Raw genomic sequence first — 21930 nt, forward strand, 5'->3', positions numbered from 1 at the left:
ACTCTTGGTTTCTGCTCAGGTCTGATCTCAAGGTGGTGACGTGGAGCTCAGCGTCAGGCTCTTTGCTCAGTGCAGAGTCTGCTTGAGTCCCCCCCTCTCTCCCTCTGCTCCTTTCCTTTCTAAAATAAATAAATAAATCTTAAAAAAAAATCAAAATACATTGTAAGAAAGGAGGTTGGTACTTCCAGAATCTGGCAAGGCTGGTTTAGTTTTATTATCACTTGTAGTGTGATATGGTATTTCCTGTGGGCTCATTAACAAACTCCAAGGACAAACTGATAAATGACTAAGTTCTACAGTTGTACCTGGGTGCTTAAAATGGAGGGGCTTTTATGGAATTTAAAGCTTATTATAGCAGTCTCCCCAAATGTGGGGGAAATACAAAAGGTGTTCATTGTGTTCAAGAAAAAATCCAATAGTTCACAAAAAGTAGAGTTACTTGTTAACATATCTATCTGATCCCTTCTAGAACTTCATCAGTGGCGAGAGATATTGATGATAAATCCTATGATGGCCATAAACCCTTTGTTGACAGCATCAGGGCAGCAGAGAATGCCACTGGTTCCTTCACCATTTGAACCTCCAACGGCAGACAGGTATTTTTTTCCAGTATACTAATCTGGTCTAAGGAGAAAATGGATGATCATTAACTTTTCAAATGATAATAACTCCAGTGTTGTTTCTTGACTAATGTTATTTCCTTGATTCGTGTCCAGTGCAGTGTCCAGTCAACACACTTCCTGCCACTTCCCATTTGAGGCCTGCTTGATATATTCACTCAACACATAGCTGATGAGCACTTGCCCTGTGACACTGAGAGAGGAAACACAAGCAGGGGAAGCGGGAGAGGAAGAAGCAGACTTCCTGTCAAACAGGGAGCTTGATTCAGGGCTCGATCCCAGGATCGAGATCATGACCTGAGCCGAAGGCAGGTGCTTAACAACTGAGCCACCCGGGCTCCCCATGTTTTGACATTCTGAGAAGAAAGTCATATCCATTATTTATTGTTGTTCGTGGAGCATCAATAATAAATTTGGACTTCTTGAGACCACTGAAGTTTGGCAAAATAAATAAATTGTCACCCAGGTAGTCAAACCCTGACTCCAGATGGCAAAACCCAATCCAAAGTATGTCCATAACATGGGGAAAGAATGTAGTGGTCCAAGTGGTATGTTGGTCACGGGAAATCAGAAATCAGTATTGATTTGATTAGATCTTGTTTGCAGACATTCTTAAAATGTTCTCTTCTTGCTTTATCTGTCGTGCTATCAGCTGAGTCAGTCTGTCCTTAGTAGTTCTTTCTTACCACATTTCTATTTAAACCAATAGAGGCTGCAGGATTTTTACATTTCATTTGGGGAAGAGATGATAGAATTCTGTCTGGCAGTTAAAAGAGCCCACTGTCTACACAATGGGGAATTTGTATTATTCCAACATCATTTTATCTACTTTATATCTTTTTTCCCCTAGAGATTTATTGCCTTCCACCGTAGCTCCTCCTGACCCAAGACAGTTTTGCATTCCTTCCCAGTTTGGATCTTCTGTTCTACCAAACGCAAATGTGCCGAACATGTTGTCTAATCGTGTCTACTCAGGTATGGGCAAAAAATGGCTCCGGTCTGTAGAGCAACTGTGACCTGGGCAGCTGCTTTATGCTTGCCATCATGCCATCAAATTTACTGCTAAGTTTTGGTGGCAGAACTCTGTGGCAGTAATGCGTGTAGGTTCTGTACTTGCAACCTAGATTTAAATCATGGTTCTGCCACTGTGTGCCTGAGTGTATGTTGCTTAACTCTTCCAACCATCAAGTTACTGGTGAGTAACATGAAAAGTTGCACTATTACTATCTGTCCTATCTTACACATGAGGAGCTAAGGAGGTCACGAGGAGATGAGATCTGAGAGTTAAAGGGGTTTAGGGCTGTTTGTCTATGTCCTGACAGGTCATTGCGGGAAATTTGCCTTTTATTCTGAGTAAGAAGCAAAGCTTTTGAGGAGTTCAAGCAAAGGAGGCATGTGGTCTGACTTACATTTTACCAGGATCACTCTGGCTGCTGTGTCTGGGACAAACTTGATAGGATCAAAGTTCTGAGGATAAACTGATGGGAGTTAATGGGCTATTAGAATAGCCAAAAGATTATGAGGGGTTGGCCCTGGGTGGTGACAGTTCAAGAGCAACATGTGGTTGGATTCTGTAATTATTTTGAAGGTAGAAATAACGGGTTTTTTTACAGTTTAGAAATTAGCTGTGTGAGAGAGGTGTTAAGGAGGAAGCAAAAATTTTGGTCTGAGCAATAGGAAAGGCAGAATTTCTGTGTTGAGGAAGAGTATGAGAGGAACAGAGTTCTTGGGGTGGAGAGATATCCTAGGCAGAGTTCGCTCCTATTACGTTTGAGGCGCTTAACCGACCATCATTGGGAGATGTCAGGAAGGCAGTTAACTCCCAGAAAAGACTTCTGGAGGCAACCTGGAGATATAATTTTGGAAGTCATCAGCATAGATGAGGCTAGATGAGATCACCCACAGAACGAATGTAGATAGAAGTTAAAAGGGTGATTCTTAGGACACAGAAAAGATCCAAAATGTGAAAAGGAACAAGCAGGGAAGAAACAGGAAGAGAAACCAGTGAGGTGGGAGGAAACCTTGCTTGTTGACAGCAAGGGAAGAAGTTGTAAGGAGAGAGAGAGAGCATCTATGTGAAGTGTGCCAAGTAGATGAAAACTAGTGATATATGACTAGATTTAGCTAAGAGGAGCTCATTGGTGATCTTGATAAGAGCAGTCAGTAGAGTGGTATCAGTGAAAACATGACTGGATGGGGGCTCGAGAGAGATTAGGAAGTGAGAATTTCCTCAGGATACTGAAGATCAGACTGATGTATCTTATCTCCCCAAAACTATATTCGTGAATTTCTGTTTGTCCTTGCTCTCCAGTTCCAACAACTCTGAGTAGATAAGAACAACGTGAGTGAAAAGTTTGACACAAGAAGAAATACCACTGGTGTCAGGGCCGGTGAAGAACAGCCTAGATTTGAGCATGCTGTGCATGGATCCATTACAGTGCGATCGGGCAGACAAGCCAGGGCCAGATATGAAACTAGACACACTCCGTGGAGTGATCCAAGGACCAAAAAGGCTGTCCCAACAGTTGATCCAGATTAGAGCCCCTCCTGGCAGCAAGCACCCAGTAAATCTACAGCCCATGGTTACAGACAACACATAAACAGACCAGTGAAATAGTTTCATTGCTGACTCAGAGAGCTTGTCTTAGTGATAAAAAATCCAGAAGCTGCCAATATTTGTATATACACAAGCAAGTTGACCACCTGTCTCAGGGACATAGGTCAGGTCTCCTGCCTCAAGGCTGATGTGTAGCAGAGTGAGCAAGGGAAAAGTAAGGGCTGAGTCCTACAGAAACTGAGTTACTAAGTAAGTTAGCAAAACAGAAACTAAGACAGAATTCTATTTCAAAAATTAGATGTTAGGTAGAGTGGATTATTACAGCTGGACTAGCCCTAAGTTTGATGTCATCTATTTGGGAAAGAGAAAGAAACTTGAAATAGGTTTGATGGCTCCAAATTTCAGAGGGTCCTAGAATCCAGGTAATTAGAACTGTGCCCTCTCTACTGGACTTCTCATGAGAACTTTCTTTGCATCCTTTGCCAGTACCTCCCGGGTTGAAAGTTTCATGCATACCGGCTCCCTAAAGAAGAATACTTTGAAGCCACTGAATTATAAAAATATAGAGCTTTAGAGTTAGGAAGATTTTAGAGGTCACCTCATTTAATCTCTGAATTTTACAAATGACAAATAATCTCCTTTAAAAAGATATAGTACGATTTATTTCAAGATAGGTTATTAATAGGAGTTAAAGGAGATCTTCTAGCTTAGTACAAAGGATGTACAAGAAACAGTTCTAGCCTGCATGATACTAATCCCCTTGTTAGGGAAAACAGATTTTCATATGTAAAACTATCAGTGAACAAAACTATACTTAATAAGTACAATTTGGGTGTCTACTATGTTAAAGAGTGTTCTGTAGACCTGTGCTGGTCTGTGAGGAGGTTGTGCAAATAAATACATATATAGAGAAACTTTTGCAATGAATTGACAGGGTAATTCTCTATTGATCTAGTAATTTTTTTCACTTGTATTTGTGCTTGTTTTCATTTCAATTTTAAAAGAGTTCATTTTGTTATAATTTTTAAAAGTATTGGTCCATGGGCGCCTGGGTGGCTCAGTGGGTTAAGCCTCCGCCTTCGTCGGCTCAGGTCATGATCCTCAGGGTCCTGAGATCGAGTCCCGCATCAGGCTCTCTGCTTAGCAGGGAGCCTGCTTCCCCCCCCCCCCCGCCTATTTGTGATCTCTGTCTGTCAAGTAAATAAATAAAATCTTTTAAAAAAAAAAAAGTATTGGTCTATGATGGGTAGAAATTTTAAGAGAAAAACAATTCCCTTTACCATAGATAGTTTGAAAAGCAACATATAGACACTAAGTGCATTAGGAGTACAGAGAAAGAAGAAAGTCAATAGAGCATAAAGTTATGAAGCAAGAATACAACCTTCAAATCTGTGATGTCACTGTTATCTCAAGATATTTTAGAAGATTACACAAAGAACGTAATTTCTACCCAACATCATTGAAAACATTTTGGAAAAATTATCTTCCTCAGATACACAAATAAGTCCACATAGAGAGCTTTATATCCTACCCATTAAATCACTGCATTTATTTCCAGACATTTTGATGCATAAGAAGCACTTATTTACTTTTTTTTTTACGGTCAACTAATTTCTCTTATAGCAAAAAAAAAAAAAAAAGTTATCCATTTTTACTTCAAAAGCTAGAAGTGAAGACATCCACGATCCACAGCTCATTTAATCTTTTTTCCTTTTTGAAGTATGGCAGGAAAATGTCACCAGTCATGAGACCCATACTTAAAGAAAAATAAAATTATCTAGTATTTATCATTCCATCACCAAAGTGACCCTAAAATGCTGAACAGCTATTATCTGATACTGTTTCCAACATTATACTCTACTGGAGGGTTTTGTAGATGCTGTTTTAAATAATTACTTTTTTTGTATTATTTTAAAATAAACATTGTTAATTTGTTTGTGGAGTGAGATGATGGTTTTCTTTTTTAAGGTTGGGGCATTTTACCACCTGAATCCATAAAGGCAATGGCCAGAAGAAATGAAATGATTCAAAGGCAGCATACTGCCAGGTAACATAACAGTGTTGTTTTATTTATTTTTTATTCACTCACTTGTTCGTTTATTCATTTGTTTTAGACACATAGGTAAATAGACAGAAAGATAGGTAGACTGAAAAATAGCTAGATGACAGAGATATAGTTTTTGTATACATACACTCATTCATTTGTTATATTTGTTTATTTGTATACATTATACATACCCTAATCATACACATATTATATTATGTATACTTGATAGATTTCTGATTATATGCAAAAAGTATTTCAGGAATATTACAAAAAGAAATATATACAAACATAGATTCAGGCTGGTTAAAAGCAAGATTGGAAATTATGTAGTGAAGCTAAGCTGGTAGATCATAAGAGTTTAACAATGCCTCACAGTTAAAATGCCTACTTGTGATGCCTCTGAAATTCATATCAGCCCTTCTATTTTAAATGACTTCAATTCTGCCCAAACATAGGAGCCACGCTTGCCAACTCCACTTCAGACTCTGTGAGCAGAGCCCAGACAGCCCCACGTCAGTGGCCCCCCACAATGGCCTTCTACTGTAGCAACTGGAAAGAAAAGACAGCAATAATGATAGGGCATGACCCTGGGGTGCAAGAAGGCATTATCCTCAGTTTTCTCATCACTAAACCCCAGGGGGTCCAGGTGAAAACCAATAACCAAAGTAAAGTAAGCAAAGCCCTCAACAAGTCCTCCTACATAACCCCTGCCAGCTGCATTGATTTGTAACAGTTGAGACTTGCATTGACTTACTGCCTGCCTTAAGTCCCACTGTGATTATAGTACAGGGTTTAAAAACCTCTTTCCAGAATTTTAGTTTCTTTGAGGATTAATCTCTGGCAAGAAACTACCCTCTGCTATGTTATCCCCATTCCTGCTGAATTTGCCAGACCTATTAGAATTAATGCTTTAAAAACTGGCCTTGCCTTTCCGTTGAGAGATTGAACCAAACCTCTCACCCTCAAATCTTTATTCCAAACTCTCCTTCCCAGTGAATTTTGGGGGACCTCGTGTTTCCACCCAACACACTTCAGATAAGCAGTGTGAAGACTCAGGAAAAGCAGAGGTCCCATCTCAGAAAAGGCAGAGGTCCATGAAGACTGTATTTCTAATGATTTTCTTCAGGTGTATAAAATATATTGTTCTGTTTTTAGGATGGAAATGGAAATGCATGCCATTTACCAACAAAGGAGAATAGAAAAAGTGAACCCCAAGGGACTAGCAGGCCTAGGGATACCATTCCTCTATGGCTCCAGTGTGCCACCTGCCCCAGCCCCCTACCATGGCAGAAGTATGCTTCCTGCTGGTGACCTGCATTTTCACAGAAGCACCCTGAGAAATCTTCAGGGAAACCCTACGCTAGTGGCCACTGGTCCACATTTTCTAGAGAGCTGGGGTCAGAAATGTCGTCGTCTCAGGAGAGGTACAGGGAATCAGAAAGTTCTAGACAGTGATATTGAGAGCTCCAAAAATCAAGTAGAAGAAAAACTCTTAGGCCAGACTCATGGGATTTCCTATGAAGAGGATGAATATGCAAAGGAACCAGAGAATGAAGCTCTCAACAACCAGAAGTCAAGTGAAACCAATGAAAAGCCAACTACAGCTCTTGCCAACACCTGTGGGGAGCTCGAGCTCTCCCACAGAAAACCTTGGGGAGCTCATGGTGCGCCTCTAGAAGCAAAGGCCTCCTGGGATGGTGCTAAAGAGAAGCCTTCAGAGCAGGGCTTCTCAGCCTGTGGGGAAAAGAATGGTGTTTGCCCTCCAATTCCTCGACCAGTTCTGCCAGGTGGGTGTCAGAGGCCAATGGCAGATCCTATGAGCCACAGGTCACCAATCCCTAAGTTATTCCGTAATGCTTTATACTCATCATGTTTCCTTAATTCTTTTCTTAGTCCTATTGAGACCTATGTCTTTTTGAAGTCACTTCAATTATGTTAGCTCCACTAAAGCCATATTAGTGACATTCGTATCTATTCCTATGTAGCTATAGAGAGAACTTTCAGCAAAAGCTAGGAAGGCAAGGGTGAGGAAGGGTGGGGAAACCTACCAGCATTTTAAACTAAAATTTTAATTTCATTGGCTGCTAATTTTTTCAAAACACAATAGAGGGACTTCTTGCTTTGAAGTATGAATTCTATCTCCCCTGTATTTAACTGTAGAAAACTATGGACAGTGAAACAGAAACATTAACTTTCAATGCCCATTCCTGTAGTGATACCTTTTTACCTAAAAGCATTAGCACACTACCCACCCCACCCAAACACATACTGAATAGTTTTCTAGAACTTCTTTAGACAAAAATATTTTAAAATACTGGAATTTGTGGGGAGGGGAGGGGGAGTGTGGTCACTGAACCAACTTCTTGCCTTACAAAGTGTTAATTTGCCATTTTTGAATATGTATCTAAATTCCCGTGTCACCTAGAAAGCATGATAAATCACAAAACATTATAGAACATGATAGTGTTCATCTGGAGAATGAAATCCACATGGCATGTCTCTTGGAATTGCAGAGAAACAGAGCAGTCGGCAACTTCTTTATTTATGATAATGCTGTCATTAAAGATCTTTAGGGGAAGAAAAAGAAAGGAGATATTCAACTTTAAAAAAAAATGTCTCCCAGTCTACGGCCATACCACCCTGAATGTGCTGATCTTGTCTGATCTCAGAAGCTAAGCAGGGTTGGGCCTGGTTAGTACTTGGATGGGAAGAAAATGTCTCTCAGTATCTTTTAAGGAGCCTATACATAGATCTATAGGGGTCTAAAGGGATCCTCTGTGGTAAGAGATAGAATTTGAGGAAATTAAGGTAACCATACATGAAACTGTACTCCTAGCTTCCCCCTTTTCCCTGGAAATTTTATATCACCAAATAATTTCCTTTCCATTTTTAAAGGAGCACACCCACTGGCTACAATTGGGGAAAATGTGTCCTTGGATGAAGATATTCAGAAATGGACTGTGGATGACGTGTACAACTTCATTAGTGGCCTTCCAGGTTGTTCAGACTATGCTCAGGTGACTTAACACTGAAGTGTTTTCATGAAAATAAGACACTTGTAGGAAATATATTTCCTTCCTAATGAGTTCTGTTGGACATGTATTTTTCTCTCAGAGAGAATTCCCAATAATCTGCCCCTTCGTATGTCACTGGTTGATGGGGCAGGAGCCTGGGATCCGTGGAGCTTGGGTCTAGTCCCCGCACCCCATTACCCCATTTGCAGGGGAGGCTGGGGGAGCCATGTCTGTCTGGCTTGTTTCTGTTCTATCAAGACTCCCAGGAGGTTGGAATTCACCCCAAATTAAAAGATTCAGTGGACAAACATTCAAAAACAGGGAGAAATGTCTACTACATTCCCTAGTCTTCTGTATAACAAAAACTTTGGGGGTACATACTTCTGTACCAGAAGTTTAAGGCTACTCGTAATAAGTAATAGAAATATTCTTCATTCTGAAAAGGGTAACAGGACAATAGATCTGAAAAAATAAGTTAACTCTTCTAAAATTCTATATGTATGCTGGGGCAACATACAAAAGTACATACACACAGATAATTAAATCTGGTAGATAAAATACTATTTTTTTTAGTTATAATGAACTGTCAGGAGAGGTGGAAAGAAGACTAGTTTCACTCATATGGGAAAATAGGTTGGCCAGTTTTTAGAGTTTATGTCAGTGCTATATTTTCGTACATAAATTTTATTTTTTTAAGTGCTTTATTTTTAAAAAATATTTTATTTGTTTATTTGAGAGAGAGAGAGAGAAAGAGAGCACAAGCCAGGAGGAGCAGCAGAGGCTATAGGGAGAAACAGATTACCTGCTGAGCAAGGACCCCCCCCCCGCCCCCGATGTAGGACTTGATCCTAGGACCCTAAGATCATGACCTGAGCCAAAGGTAGCCGCTTAACTGACTGAGCCACCCAGGCATCCCTGCAAGTGATATAATAACACAATTTTAAGTTACAATTTAGTGTCATTATCTTTGGTTTATATATTAAAGGAAAAGAAAGCAAGGATAGGACATTATAATTGAACATACTTAACGGATGTTAAAAATAACTTTTTTCAGCTATCAGTGTTGTGATCATTTTTTACTTCATTGTAATGCTGTCAATTCTTCTACATTTTCTTTTTTTTTTTTTTTTTTCTGTTTATGGGGCTTACGGAAAAATTAGCGTTGTCATTAAGAGTATGGCTTATGAAACCAGGAAGTACAAGTGCAAAACCTGGCTTTCATGTTTTCTGGACATGTGACCTGGGACAAGTTGCCTATCTTCTTGGTACACAGTTAATCATCTGTAAAATGGGTATACTTGTATAATATATTCTCAAAGGATTGTTGTAAGCCATGAAGAGGGCCTCATACTTTATAAGTACTTGATAAACATTAATTTCATCATTCTATCAGAGGCTCCTCAAGAGAACAGAACCGCAGCTTACTTACGAAGCAAGCTGTATTCTTCAAGTCACCCACCCTGTCTTTTTGAATACTTGATGAAAATTCCTGTCCTGTTCTCTCCTATTCAGCAAGTATAACATTATTGTTTTACTAGTCATTCACCATGGGGTAATCACTTTTTAAATTTATCTGTGCCATGCATCAAGTGCCTCATCAACCACTAGGAAAGTTACAAAATTTTTATAACAGCCAGAAATAAGCAACCCTGTGTGTAATGAACATGTGACCTCGGACCTCCAGTGGACAGAATCTATTTGAAGCTTCATCATTCTTAATCAGACATAAAAGTGCTCTTGATAATAACCACTCTTGTGATAAATGATGCCACGTGTGCATTTCATACTTTATCATCCTCCACGTCCTCTTGCGGACACATAGAAGTCACATAAACACGAGTACCCCAAACTTGGCTGACTCATTATCTCTCACCAACAGGATGTCAGTGCTCCTTTCCCCACCCCGAGAAGTGGTACAATTATTTCTAGATGTTTCTCAAACGTGGCTAGGATCAAGTTCTGCTCTCGCTTCCTCGTTAGTCTATTGCCTCCCTGGGACTGCTGGCAAAATCAGCTGCAGGAAGGCCACTGACTTGCTGGGCATGACCCGCCATGCTCAGTGACAGTACAGTGTGCAGAAACAGAGAGAATGTCCCTGGACACAGCAGAGAGCAACAAGCATCAAAGCAGCATGGCTCAGGCGCAGCTGCCACTAAATCCCTTGTCTAGTATTTCACAGCCTGGGGCTACCCCGAAGTTGCACTCCCTGTCCTCCCCCTATATCTCCCAACCCTGTTTTCTTCCTCATCTCTGCCTTAGGTGGCTACACAGCAGTCTCCCACCACCTGCTTCCTGCAGGTATCAAAAGAAATCCAGAAGAAAAGAACCACAACTAGACCCCGAGGCTCCTATGCGAATGAGTTCTTTTAAACAGATGTAGAAAGAGGGTTGGTAGTTCACTTGTTCAGGGATGTCCAGGAGATGTTCCAACACATCTTATTTGTTTGTTTGTTTTAATGTTCAGTTAGTCACTGTACAGTACGTATCATTAATTTTTGATGTAGTGTTCAGTGATTCTTATTTGTTCTAGGTGACTCAACGGTAAAATGTTCTCTGTCTAAAAATAACTGAAATCACTAAAACTATGTGTATGTTTATAGGGTGCTCTTGGCCTCAACTACTGTGTTGAGAATGAGGGGGGAGGGACATCTAAGTGACAGTAGAAATTTCTGCAACTTTGCCTTGGGGCCAGGTTCCGCCACCAGAGCTGAGGGTCAGGCCCTGCCTGCCAACCTGCCTGGGTTTGAAAATGTATCCCTTCCCTGAAGAGTGAGGCGTCTGACAGTGAGTTTACCAACTGAGGGGGTTGGTGAGGTGGAAGTGAGGCAAAGGAGGAATTTCCAGGAGAAGGGCCAGGAACCAGAAAGAATTTAGCACAGTTGGGATTTCAAGAGTAGTTCCTGGTAGCACAGAGAACCAAGGTAGGACAGGTGAGAATGGCAGGACAGGAGGCTGGAATAGGGGAAGGTGCCAGGTCACCAAGAGCTGGGGACACCCTGTGAGGGATTATGACTTCATCCTGAAGGCAGCTGAGGCGCCTAGCTTTTTATTTCAGAAAAGTTACTTAGGTTGCTCTTATGAAAACAGGTTGAAGGTGGCAAGGCTAGTAGGGAAGCCCTAGACCCAGGGTAGCACCAGATGGGTGGGTAGATAAGAACACCATCTAGGACGCCTGCGTGGCTCAGTCAGTGAAGCATCTGCCTGTGGCTCAGGTCATGATCGCAGGGTCCTGGGATCAGGCCTTGGGGAGTCTGCTTGTCTCTCTCCCTCTGCCCCCACACCACACCACTGGTGTGCTTGCTGAGAGAGAGAGAGAGAGAGAGAGAGAGAAATAAGATAAATAAAACCTTAAAAAGAAAAAAAGACAACTATCTAAAAGGCAGAATTAGCATGATTCAGCTTCTAAGTTTCAGGGAGACTTTGGCATAGAGAGACATTCACTGAAGCCAAAGACTGAGGTAAATCAGGAAAACCTAAGAGGACCTAAAGTAGAAGCCTCAGAAACCCAAACACAGAAGGGTTTGGATAAAGAAATGGTAGCCTCAGTAGAGTCCGCAGGAGGGAGATGCCTCACAAAGGCAAGGAAGACCATTTTTCATGAAAAAGTGGTCAACAATGTCAAATGCAGCCTGGAGCACATCTGTGGTTAGGTTGCTGGGCAGAATTAGAAGTAGATCGTTTTTGGTGTTTTTTTTTTTTTTTTTAAGATTTTATTTATTTATTTGAGAGAGAGAGAGAAATAGCAAGAGAGAGCAAAGCAGGAGGGTGGGGCAGAGGGAGAAAGGGAGAAACAGGTTCCCCACTGAGCAGGGAGTCCCAGGACACTGGGATCATGACCTGACCTGAGGCAGATGCTTAACCGACTGAGCCACCCAAGCGCCCCAAAGAAACTCTTCACTTCTCTCCACTCCTCTCCTCTCCTCTCTCTTCTTTTTCTTCCTTCCTTCCTTCCTTTTTCCTTTTTTCTTTCTTTCTTTTATTTATTTTCCTTTCCTTTCCTTTTCTTTCCTTCCTTCCTTTTTCAATTAGGAAGTTATATGGTCTGCTAAAAATGAGGGAGAATTCTGTAAGGTCTTAAGCTTGAAGAGTGTGAAGAAAGCTTGAAAATAGAAAAAACAGATCACATCAGTAAATATAGGATTGCTGAGCAGGTTGAAGCTGGAAATCATGAAGTTACAGTGCTGCCAGTCTGCCCAGATTTTCTGATTCACCTTTTTATCTGCCTGGCATCTTTGTCCACCAGCAGCCTTCCTAGTTTCTGGAAGAAAGGAAGGCATGATGGCATCCACTCCACAGTCAGAACAGAGAGGGCCCCAGAAAGGCCCAGAATGATGGTTCTCACCAGCATTATCTCTCCTCCCCTTGCCATTCGTCCAAGGCAGTGGACAGAGGCTGTATCTGTCTATGTGAAAAGTGAAATTTGTCTGCCATTATCTTTACCCACAATCCTTTACTCAGTCTGTTTGTGCATTCATTAAATTGTCCAGCAACATTTATTGCATACCTACTATGTGCCAGCCATGGCATTACAGGGCTACTGGTAAATAAGACACTGACCTGCCCTCAAATAATACCTACTCCAGGATGGACTTGAGTCCCATAAACAGAATTATAATGTGCTCTAAGAGTAATGAAAGAACACAGACAACTTGCCACCAGAGCACAGAAAAGAGAATAATATAAAATGAGAAATTTTATAATATTTAGTGTCAGCCTCAAGCAGCCTTAATGTTTCCTCCAAAACTTAAATACCTATATACAAAACAAGAATTTTTAAAAAACTCATAGAGACAAAGTTAACACCTTTTGTATTTAATAAGGTATTTAAAGATCATGCAATTGATGGGGAAACCTTGCCGTTACTCACAGAGGAGCATCTCCGAAGCACTCTGGGATTAAAGCTAGGACCGGCACTAAAGATTCAATCACAGGTATGCTGAGTTCTTGTAACTAAATATGCATTAATGGTATGAGACTTAAAAGAAATCTGTTATTTAATTTTTCTCCCGTTGTAGTATGCACAATACCTATTTGACCTCTTTATGAAAAATTGCCTCTGTGGGTGGGGACATGATAGGAGCGAGGGAACCCGAAAGCTTTGGATGGAGTAGTGGTACATGTTCCTAGCTATAGCTGGAAGGCATAAAGCAATGGTGTGCTGGTTAATGCTTAACAACTAGTTCTCTTCAAACACAAAATGAACGCTGATTTGTAGCATTTCATTTCTATAGGGCAAAAACCCCAATCTGACTGACAAACTCCTAATGTAATGCCACTGAATACAGAATTGGGAAGAAATGCACAGCAGTACCCCATTTGCAAATATTTTCTCTATTTAAAGGGACCTAAATGAACTCAGGAGTAAAGATAATAATAAATAACAGTATGGGGCATCTGGGTGGCTTAGCCAGTTAAGGGTCTAACTTGATTTCGGCTCAGGTCATGATCTCAGGGCTGTGAAATTAAACCCCACGTTGGGTTCTGTGCTGGGTGTGGAGTCAGCGTAAGATTCTCCCTCTCCCACTCCCCCTCCCCCTGCTTGCATGTGCACACCCACTCTCTAAACTAGTAATAGTAGTAATAATAGTAAAATAATTCAGTAAAAACAATTAAGAAGTGATGAGTTTTTGAATATTTATTACTCGAGTTTTCAATATAATATATTTAACTGTAAGTTTACCATAATTTAACTTCTAATAATGCCGTGCTTAACCACTGGCTTGCAAACTTCCAAGGAGTTTCTCAACTGGCTCTTGAGACTGGAACAAGCTAACTCTAGCTCACCACTTCTTGCCATCTCCACTGCTTCATTTGGGACTAACGCTCCATTATCTGTCCTTGGATTACTGCTTTAGCCTTCGGTTCTCTCTGCTCTGCCCTTGCCTTCCCCAGCATCTAGCCACAAAGCAGTTAAGGATGATCCTTCTAATACATGAGACAGATCATGTCTCCCTTCTCAAAAGTCTGCCTTCGCTCCCCATCTCCTTTAGAGGAAAAGCCAGAGATCTGTATTATTTGTGCTCCTCTCCACCCACCACTATCCTTAAATTCCTGACCTCATCTTCTACTTATGTACCCTCCCTCCCCTGCAGTTACTGCTTTTGACCAGTTGCCTCTAGACGCTGCTTGAACGTGTGGACACACTCCACCTTAGGGTTGTTCCCTCTGCCTGGGATGCTCTTCCCCCGATACCTTCGTGCTTTCCTCCCTCCTCTTCTTCATCCGTGCTCCACATACCTGCTTAATGAAGCTTGCTCAGATCACCCTATTTAAAAGTGTACACAGCCTAACCCCCATGCATACTGCTGCTATCCCTTTTCTGCTCTTCTTTTTTCCTCCTTAGCACTTATAGATCATACTATATAACTCATTTATTATATTCATGTGTATCGTTGATTTCTCCCACCCCACTAGAATGTAAACTCCACAAGAGCACAGATACTTATCTGTTTTGTTGACTGATGTATTCTTAGAATATGCAAGACCAATAAATAGGTCAAAAATTATTTACTGAAAGAGTGAGTTTCCTAAAAGTGAAGCCAAGAAGCATCAGCTAATTCTTCCCAGAATTTATACAGGACTGTACTTTTCTACAATGCTTGTTTTATGCAAAGTACAATGAGATTTGAAAATATCCTTCAAAAGCCATTCTTATCTGCTTAAAAATTTTAGGGCAAAAAAGTTCTTTATTTCATGTAAATACTTTCATGTTTCCATTGGTATTCTTTTTTTCAGCTTCTTATTTTAAAACAATTTTAGATATAGAAAAGTTGCAAAGATACTACAGAGAATTCACCCAGCTTTTTTTAACGTTAACATCTTACATAATGTGGCACATTTGTCAAAACTAAGAAGTTAACATCAGTACAATGTGGTCTTCATTTTTTAAAGATTTTATGTATGTATGTATGTCTGTATATATTTATTTATTTAAGAGAGAGCCAGAGAGTGCAGGAGCAGGGATGGAGGCAGAGGGAGGGAAAGATGGACAAGCTGACTCTCTGCTGAGCAGGGAGCCCAGTGCAGTTGATCCCAGGACATTCAGATCATCACCTGAGCTGAAGTCAATGCTTAACAGACTGAGCCACCCAGGCACCCCATATTCACTTTTAAATAATTTATTTTTCTTTAATGAGGATACTTGGCATACTTTATAATGACACTGCAGGATTTTTTCTCAAATCTGATTTTCCTTAGCTTTAATTTATCATTTATGTTTTTTTGTTTGTTTGTTTTCTTTTGTTTCGTTTTGTTTTGGTCTTTACAATGTGGCTAACTCCAAGTAATTCTTTCTCCCCCACCCCCACCTTGACTATAGTTGTCATACAGTGTTATGTTCTCCAAGTCTTCTCGCTTGCCATTAGTATTAACCCCAAATCATTTTCTGAGGGCTGTAGTCATTTCTTTGGCTCCCACCTGACATGTCTCAGTGCCTCCATGGAGCCCAGCTGAGCTCTAATGTCCAAACTCCTTCTGCCTGCACGACAGGACAGGGCTCCCACAGGAGTTGTGGGGGAAGGTCTGTGACTGATGCCAGACATTCCACCAAATGGAACAGTTGTAGAGTCCTTGGGATTGAGAACTTCCAGGCATCCAATTGAAGTAGCAGAATTGGAAGGTTCTGGGTAACATCTGGAAGACCCAGGAAGTGAGCGGGCATGAGTTCATCAATGGATAAGATAACAAAGTCTGAATCTCCAAAATGGGAAGCAGGGGAAAAATTCCATTACAGTGAGCCCTGCTAAGAAGGAGACCCCCCCCTCAGAAAGCCAGAAACTAAGAGGGTGGACCTGGACAAGGCATACAAGGAAAGGGATAGGAGAGGAAAGAGTTACTGGAATTTGAGAACCCAGATATTATTAGAATGGAAGAAGCTGGGTTTGAGCTATGATAATGTGAACAACATAGAAATCGCCTGGGTCCCCTTGAGGGTCAGGTTTGTGTAGGAGCCCAGTGGATGATACTGGGGCATTGAGGCCCCAGGTGGCAGTGTTTATGTTTCAACACTAAGCCAACTTAAAGCCAGCTGTGTGCTGAAGTCATCTAAAGAATTACAGCCTGGGCTTGGAGAGGTTACCAGTTGGCCATTAGTAAACATGGAACGGTGTGTCTGTAGGATCTCTTGCAGGACTTTTTGAAAAGGATGAGGTGGACTGAACTCAGAATAAAATAATGGTATACACAGATGAACCATAGCAGACCCGGGAATAAGAATTTGGAAGTTACTACCCCCTTCATATCTAGTATTACAGTAATAAACACTGTATGCTACTGAGAGAAATAAAAAGCCCACCATGTCCTAGAACTGTGTCCCTCACAACTATACAGATGACCCATGCCTGAAATTACCTCAACCTCCCTGCCCTCTGTGGCTAAGCAGAGTGTGTTGGGTTACTAGAAGAATCTCTAGCCTTAACTACTGTCACCATTTTGTCTTCAAAGGTATCTCAGCATGTGGAAAGTATGTTGTACAAGAAAAGTCTTTCACTTCCTACCAATACAAAACAAGCATTTGATCAACCAGCAGATACAACTCCTCTTTTGGATTTTAATTCCTGGGGTGATAATACATTAGACATCCCTTGTTCCCAGGATATAACAATTCCTAAAGGAATTGAACGAGATAGCGTGAGAAATTAAAACCCTCAAGGAGTGAGAACGGTCTTAATCAGTTTTCCAAAGAGTCTAGGACATTCTGAAAGGTGTGGGAGGGTTTCCCGGGATGAGGTGGAGACTGGGAGGGAGAGAAGCCAGCCCACCTGGAGCCCTTAGAGACCTTGCCTGAAAGGCTTCCTAAAGTGACCTCAGAGCGAAGCGGCTGGAGGTGTATCCTTGGAAGCAAATGCTAAATGAAGGAGAGAATTTGCAAACACCAAAAAAAGCTACAGTTGGATGTTTCCATGTGGAAATCTCTGAAGAAGCCAAAATAACCTGTATTGCATAAAAGAGCTCCTTATGTCTCTTCACTCATTTCCCATCCCCCAACCCAGAAAGAGACAAAGGCAACCTCCAGCAGTTGAAAGGAGGTAGAAGAAAAAGTGGCCAAGTGTAAAAAGGAGGAGACGTTGACGGCAGGGCCCCCACGTTTTCTCATTTCAGGCTTCCAGGCTGAAGAAGGACCAAGTTAGGGAAAAACAGAAACTTGGTTGGACCTTTAAGTTCAGAGTGACTGTTACTCAGCATTTTCTTTCTGACACGGAACTATGTTATGACTAAAAATAACTACTGGTTATCTGAGAGGGAGATGAAAAGCCATACTGCCCACCTCAGATTTCACCAGAGGGGTGGGGAAGAGTTATCTCTGCATGCAGGTTTGAGTTGGCAGGAGGGAGGGAAGAAGATGAAAGTGGCTTTCTGCTTGTCCCTGTGGAGTGCCTTTCAACCTCCCATTTGACAGAAAGTCTCTGAAAGAATATACAAGGAACTGCTAGGAGTTTGCTCAAGTTGGGCCCGGTAACAGGGATGTGAGGGGAAACTGACTGCATACCCTCTTCTACGCTTTAAATGTCTAACAATGAGAATGCATTTTTTATTTTAAAATTTACATTCAAAATAAAGAAACTATAGCAGGCAGCCTCTGGGATAGCCCCCAATGATCCCTGCTTCCTGGCACTCATGTCCTTGTGTAATGCCCTCCCCTCTGACATGGGCTAGACTTACTGACTCTTTTAATGAACACAATATGGAAAACATGATGAATGTCACATCTGTGGGTCTGTCTGTCTTCCTCTCCCTTTGAAATTCCTACTCTTGAAGAAGCCAGCTTCTATGTCCAAAGACAGCCCTGCAGAGAGGCCTGAGTGATTGAACATGGAAATGAATCTTCTGAGTTCTGTCAACAGCCACACTACGGAATTTGAAGGTGGCTCCTCCCCATTCAAGCCTTGAAATGGCATTACACACAGCTCCTGTCCCAGCTCAATGGAGGTCTTGAACGAGAGGCCCCAGCTACGCTGCTCCTGGATTCCTGACCCACAGGATTGCAAAATAATAAATGTGTTATTTTCCACCACCACATTTTAGAGTCATTAATTCCACAGCAATAGGTAACTAAAACAAACAAATTGTGCTAATAAACATGTATAGCATGGTACCCACATTCACTTTTTGATTTGGAAAGTGGGCTTTTGAAGTTATTTCCCTACAAGCCCTGCTAACATAACTCAGCTTTGCTTTCTTTTACTTTAAATCTGAAAACAGCAGTGTTTTTTGCCAATATAAAATTATATTATACTCAGAAATATGCTTGTGACTTCCCCTCTATAGAGAGAGAAAGAGAGAGAGAGACTGAGGGGAGAAAGAGGGAGAAAGAGAGAAATAGTCCCTCCAAATTTCAAAACTTTAAGAAGTTTTGTCATATGACCTTTCAACTGTTACGATTCTCAGTGTACAGAAGTTTCAGAGGATGCCACGTGTGAGTTAACAATGTTACCGTGGGGGATAAAAAGGAAAGCTTAATTAATATTTTTAGTGGCAAAGGCATCACGTGGTTCAATCCATATGATGGTTTTGAATTTCTTATCCCCGCTAAATGAGTCAATTGAGTTGGTAACTGATTCACTTGAACAGATGTGTCGCAGTACTGCTCTAAGAAAGTGTTCTGATATGCCCTCCTGCCACGTACTATCACTGAAAAGGGCACTGTGCTTAATCTTAGATCCCTGCATTAAAAAAAGAAGCAGAGGACGCAGGTGAAGGAGGTGATTCCTCAGCTCCCCCTACTCTTCTGCGGAAGAAAAGAAAGCTGGAGTTGCTTGTCCACACTCAGGTTACTTTCTTTCCAGATGAATGAATTCAGGATACTTATCAACAACAAATCTGCTTTAGAGATAGAAATTATATTGGGGGATGAAAATTTCACTCAGGTTATCATATAGAAATAGTGTTTAACTTTGCTGCAAATACTACTTTAGTCTTGAGCATACTCTGTAGCCTTTGTGGGAATATAACAAAGGACAGCAACCGAAAGACCTCTCCTATGTTTGAAAACCAATCACAATGAACCTGTGTTTGCTAAATAAGATCTTTGACTTATGAAATATTCTGTTTATACAGATTGAATAAATATTCACACAATGGAATACAATGTAACTCTTTTCCCTGTGAAAGTTTACAGCTATTTTGAAGCAAAAATAGAATTTGAATATTATCATTTTGTACCCCTGAAAAATAAAGGATCTGGATGATGATCATGAGTGGCTGCTAACATCGCAAAAAAAGAAACAACCAGACATTCCATGCCTCCTATGGAAGTCTATGAAACAGTTATGAAAAGAGCAAAATCCAAGCTATGGGAAACTGCACAGTAGAAAATGTTTAGTAACTGTGTAGTAGAAAAGACCTGATTTTCTTCAACAGACAAATTGCAAAGAAAAACAGAGAGAGGAAAATCAAAAGATTAAAAGATGCTAAAGATTCAAATCACTCAGATATAAACATCTTGGAAACAGGTAGTGATGATGGTTGCACAACATTGTGATTATAATTAATGCCACTTAATTGTACATTTAAATGGTTTAAATTGCAAATTTTGTTATATATATCCACAAAAACTTTGTTTTAAGATTCAAATCACCCAAAACAATTATTTGGATCCTATTGAATGCACTGTAAAAAACAAACAAACAAAAAACTAAACTGAACTAAACAATTGGGGAAATTTAAATATAGTCAGAGATATCCGGTACTACTAAGGAATGGTCACCTTTTTTTTAGATGTCATCATAATATTACAAAGGATTTTTTGTTGTGGTAGGAACATATGAAGTGAAATCTTTCCTCTTAGCAAAATTTTAAGTGTGCAATATAATATTGTTAACAATGGGCAAAATGTTATATAGCAGGTCTCTAGAACTTACCTTTATTTTAAAGAGGTCTCATCTTTTAGAAATGCATATTGAAATACGTCTGGATAAATGATATATGTTGGATCTAGGGTTTGTACCTTAATTACAACCTAATAAATTACCCACTTAGTATTTTATGGAGACTGGCAGAATATTCAAGACTCTTGAGTCAGAGACAAGGGACTTTATTACTCATGACACAACAAGTCACCCAAACCTTAGCATATTTGTGTTAGTTTCACATGCTCTCAGGTGCCACAGGGTAACAGAGATGGGTCTAGAGGAGGCCTGCACATGCAGTGTTTTGCTTCACAGTAGAGTAGCACTGAGTTTTGGGAACCCACTAATTTTATAGCAAGCAGTAAGCAAAGCTGCTCTTTAACTGAGCTAGGGATAGAATGTGGGGGGTGGGATGGGAAAGAGAACTCATTTCTTAAGGTTACCAGTATATAATCAACCCTGAAAAATGGGCCCTGGTAAAAGAACTGTAATCTTGGCCCATCCAGAAAGATCTGTAGGAACAAAAGAGGCCAAGAAAAGAGTGTCTCTTCCAACAATATCATAGCATGGATTTGCTTCAAAAAACCACTGAGAGGAGAGGGTGTACGTCAGTCAGTGGGCATACAGGTGAAACAATTTTGCCCATGAATCAATACTTGTTGAAGCTGGGTTATGAGTACATGAGGTTCACTATACTAGTTACTCTTCTTTTCTATATATTTGAAATTTTCCATAATAAAAGTTTTAAAAAATCTTATTACTAAAGAGTTATCATATATAATATGTGTGAATTCCAATATTTTGATAGAATACTCAAAATATATATATTCACTATTTAAAATTTATGGAATATTTTTTCCATCCATTAATACTAAGAATTTACTTCAAGCAAATGCAGTTACTCATGATGGGAAGTAATTTTATTACAGATATATGAAAGGTCTGTTTTATAAAGAGTTGTAGCCAATTTATTATATGTGTCCATCCTGTCCTTGGGGAAATTAATCTCTCTTTATGGAAATCAAAAGCAGAGTCTGGGTTCTTCAATACATCTGCTAAATAAGCACAAGATTTCATAAGCCATAAGAAGTAATCTCCCTGGAAAAGTAATAGTTCACTTAACATGACTGGATGCCATTTTGAAAAAACCGGAATGCTTTTAGGCTGTGCATATTTGTTTTTTAAAAAAATACATTTCTAATATATTTCACCACTACTCCTTTGGCTCATTCCCTAGTAGGTAATTTTATTTTGCAAGCTAGTTAAAAAGTTTGACTGATTATTCAATTCAATTCAATTATTCTTTCTTTCATTCTGCTAAAAAGTTATACTCATCAAATAAAATATAAAAGCAAGGGTTTCAAACACCTTGTTACTATAAATTTTTTTTTTATCACCTCTTGTCTTAGTCAGTTTGGGCTGCTACAACAAAATACCATAGATTGTGTAGCTTATTAACAAAAGAAACATATTTCTTACAGTTCTAGAGGCTGGAAATCCAAGGTCCAGATTCCAGCACAGCCAACTTCTAGTGAGAGCCTTCTTCTAGGTTGAGGACTGCTGACTTCTCATTGTGTCCTCCTGTGGCAAAAAGCAAAGCCAGACCAAACTCTTGTGTCTCTTCTTAGAAAAGCACCAATCCCATCTAGGAGGGTACTATTTTCATGACCTGATCACCTCCCAGAGGGTCCACCCACTAATGCGATTACATTGGGGGTTAATTTCAACATTTGAACTTAGCAAAGGGATGCAAACATTTAGTCCATAATACCTTCATTCCCATTTGCTGTCAGTCCCCTCCCAACATTCCTCAGTTCTTTGATGTCTAATGAAGTATTCAGCAATT

The 21930-nt window shown here is 40.3% G+C and overlaps 1 protein-coding gene across 1 annotated transcript; it reads left to right on the top strand.

Moving 5' to 3' along the window:
- Positions 1-480: 480 nt before the first annotated feature.
- Positions 481-16878, top strand: SAMD7 (sterile alpha motif domain containing 7; the record flags this gene model as incomplete). Its single annotated transcript, XM_082696710.1, has 7 exons — positions 481-596; positions 1471-1595; positions 5146-5224; positions 6380-7011; positions 8120-8241; positions 13059-13169; positions 16681-16878. The coding sequence occupies exons 1-7, from the start codon at positions 496-498 to the stop codon at positions 16876-16878; spliced, it is 1368 nt and encodes a 455-aa protein (XP_082552836.1). The 5' UTR covers positions 481-495.
- Between the last annotated feature and the right edge of the window lie 5052 nt (positions 16879-21930).

This window comes from Mustela nivalis (genome assembly GCF_964662115.1).
Source record: "Mustela nivalis genome assembly, chromosome: 1".
NCBI classification, from domain to species: Eukaryota; Metazoa; Chordata; class Mammalia; order Carnivora; family Mustelidae; genus Mustela; species Mustela nivalis.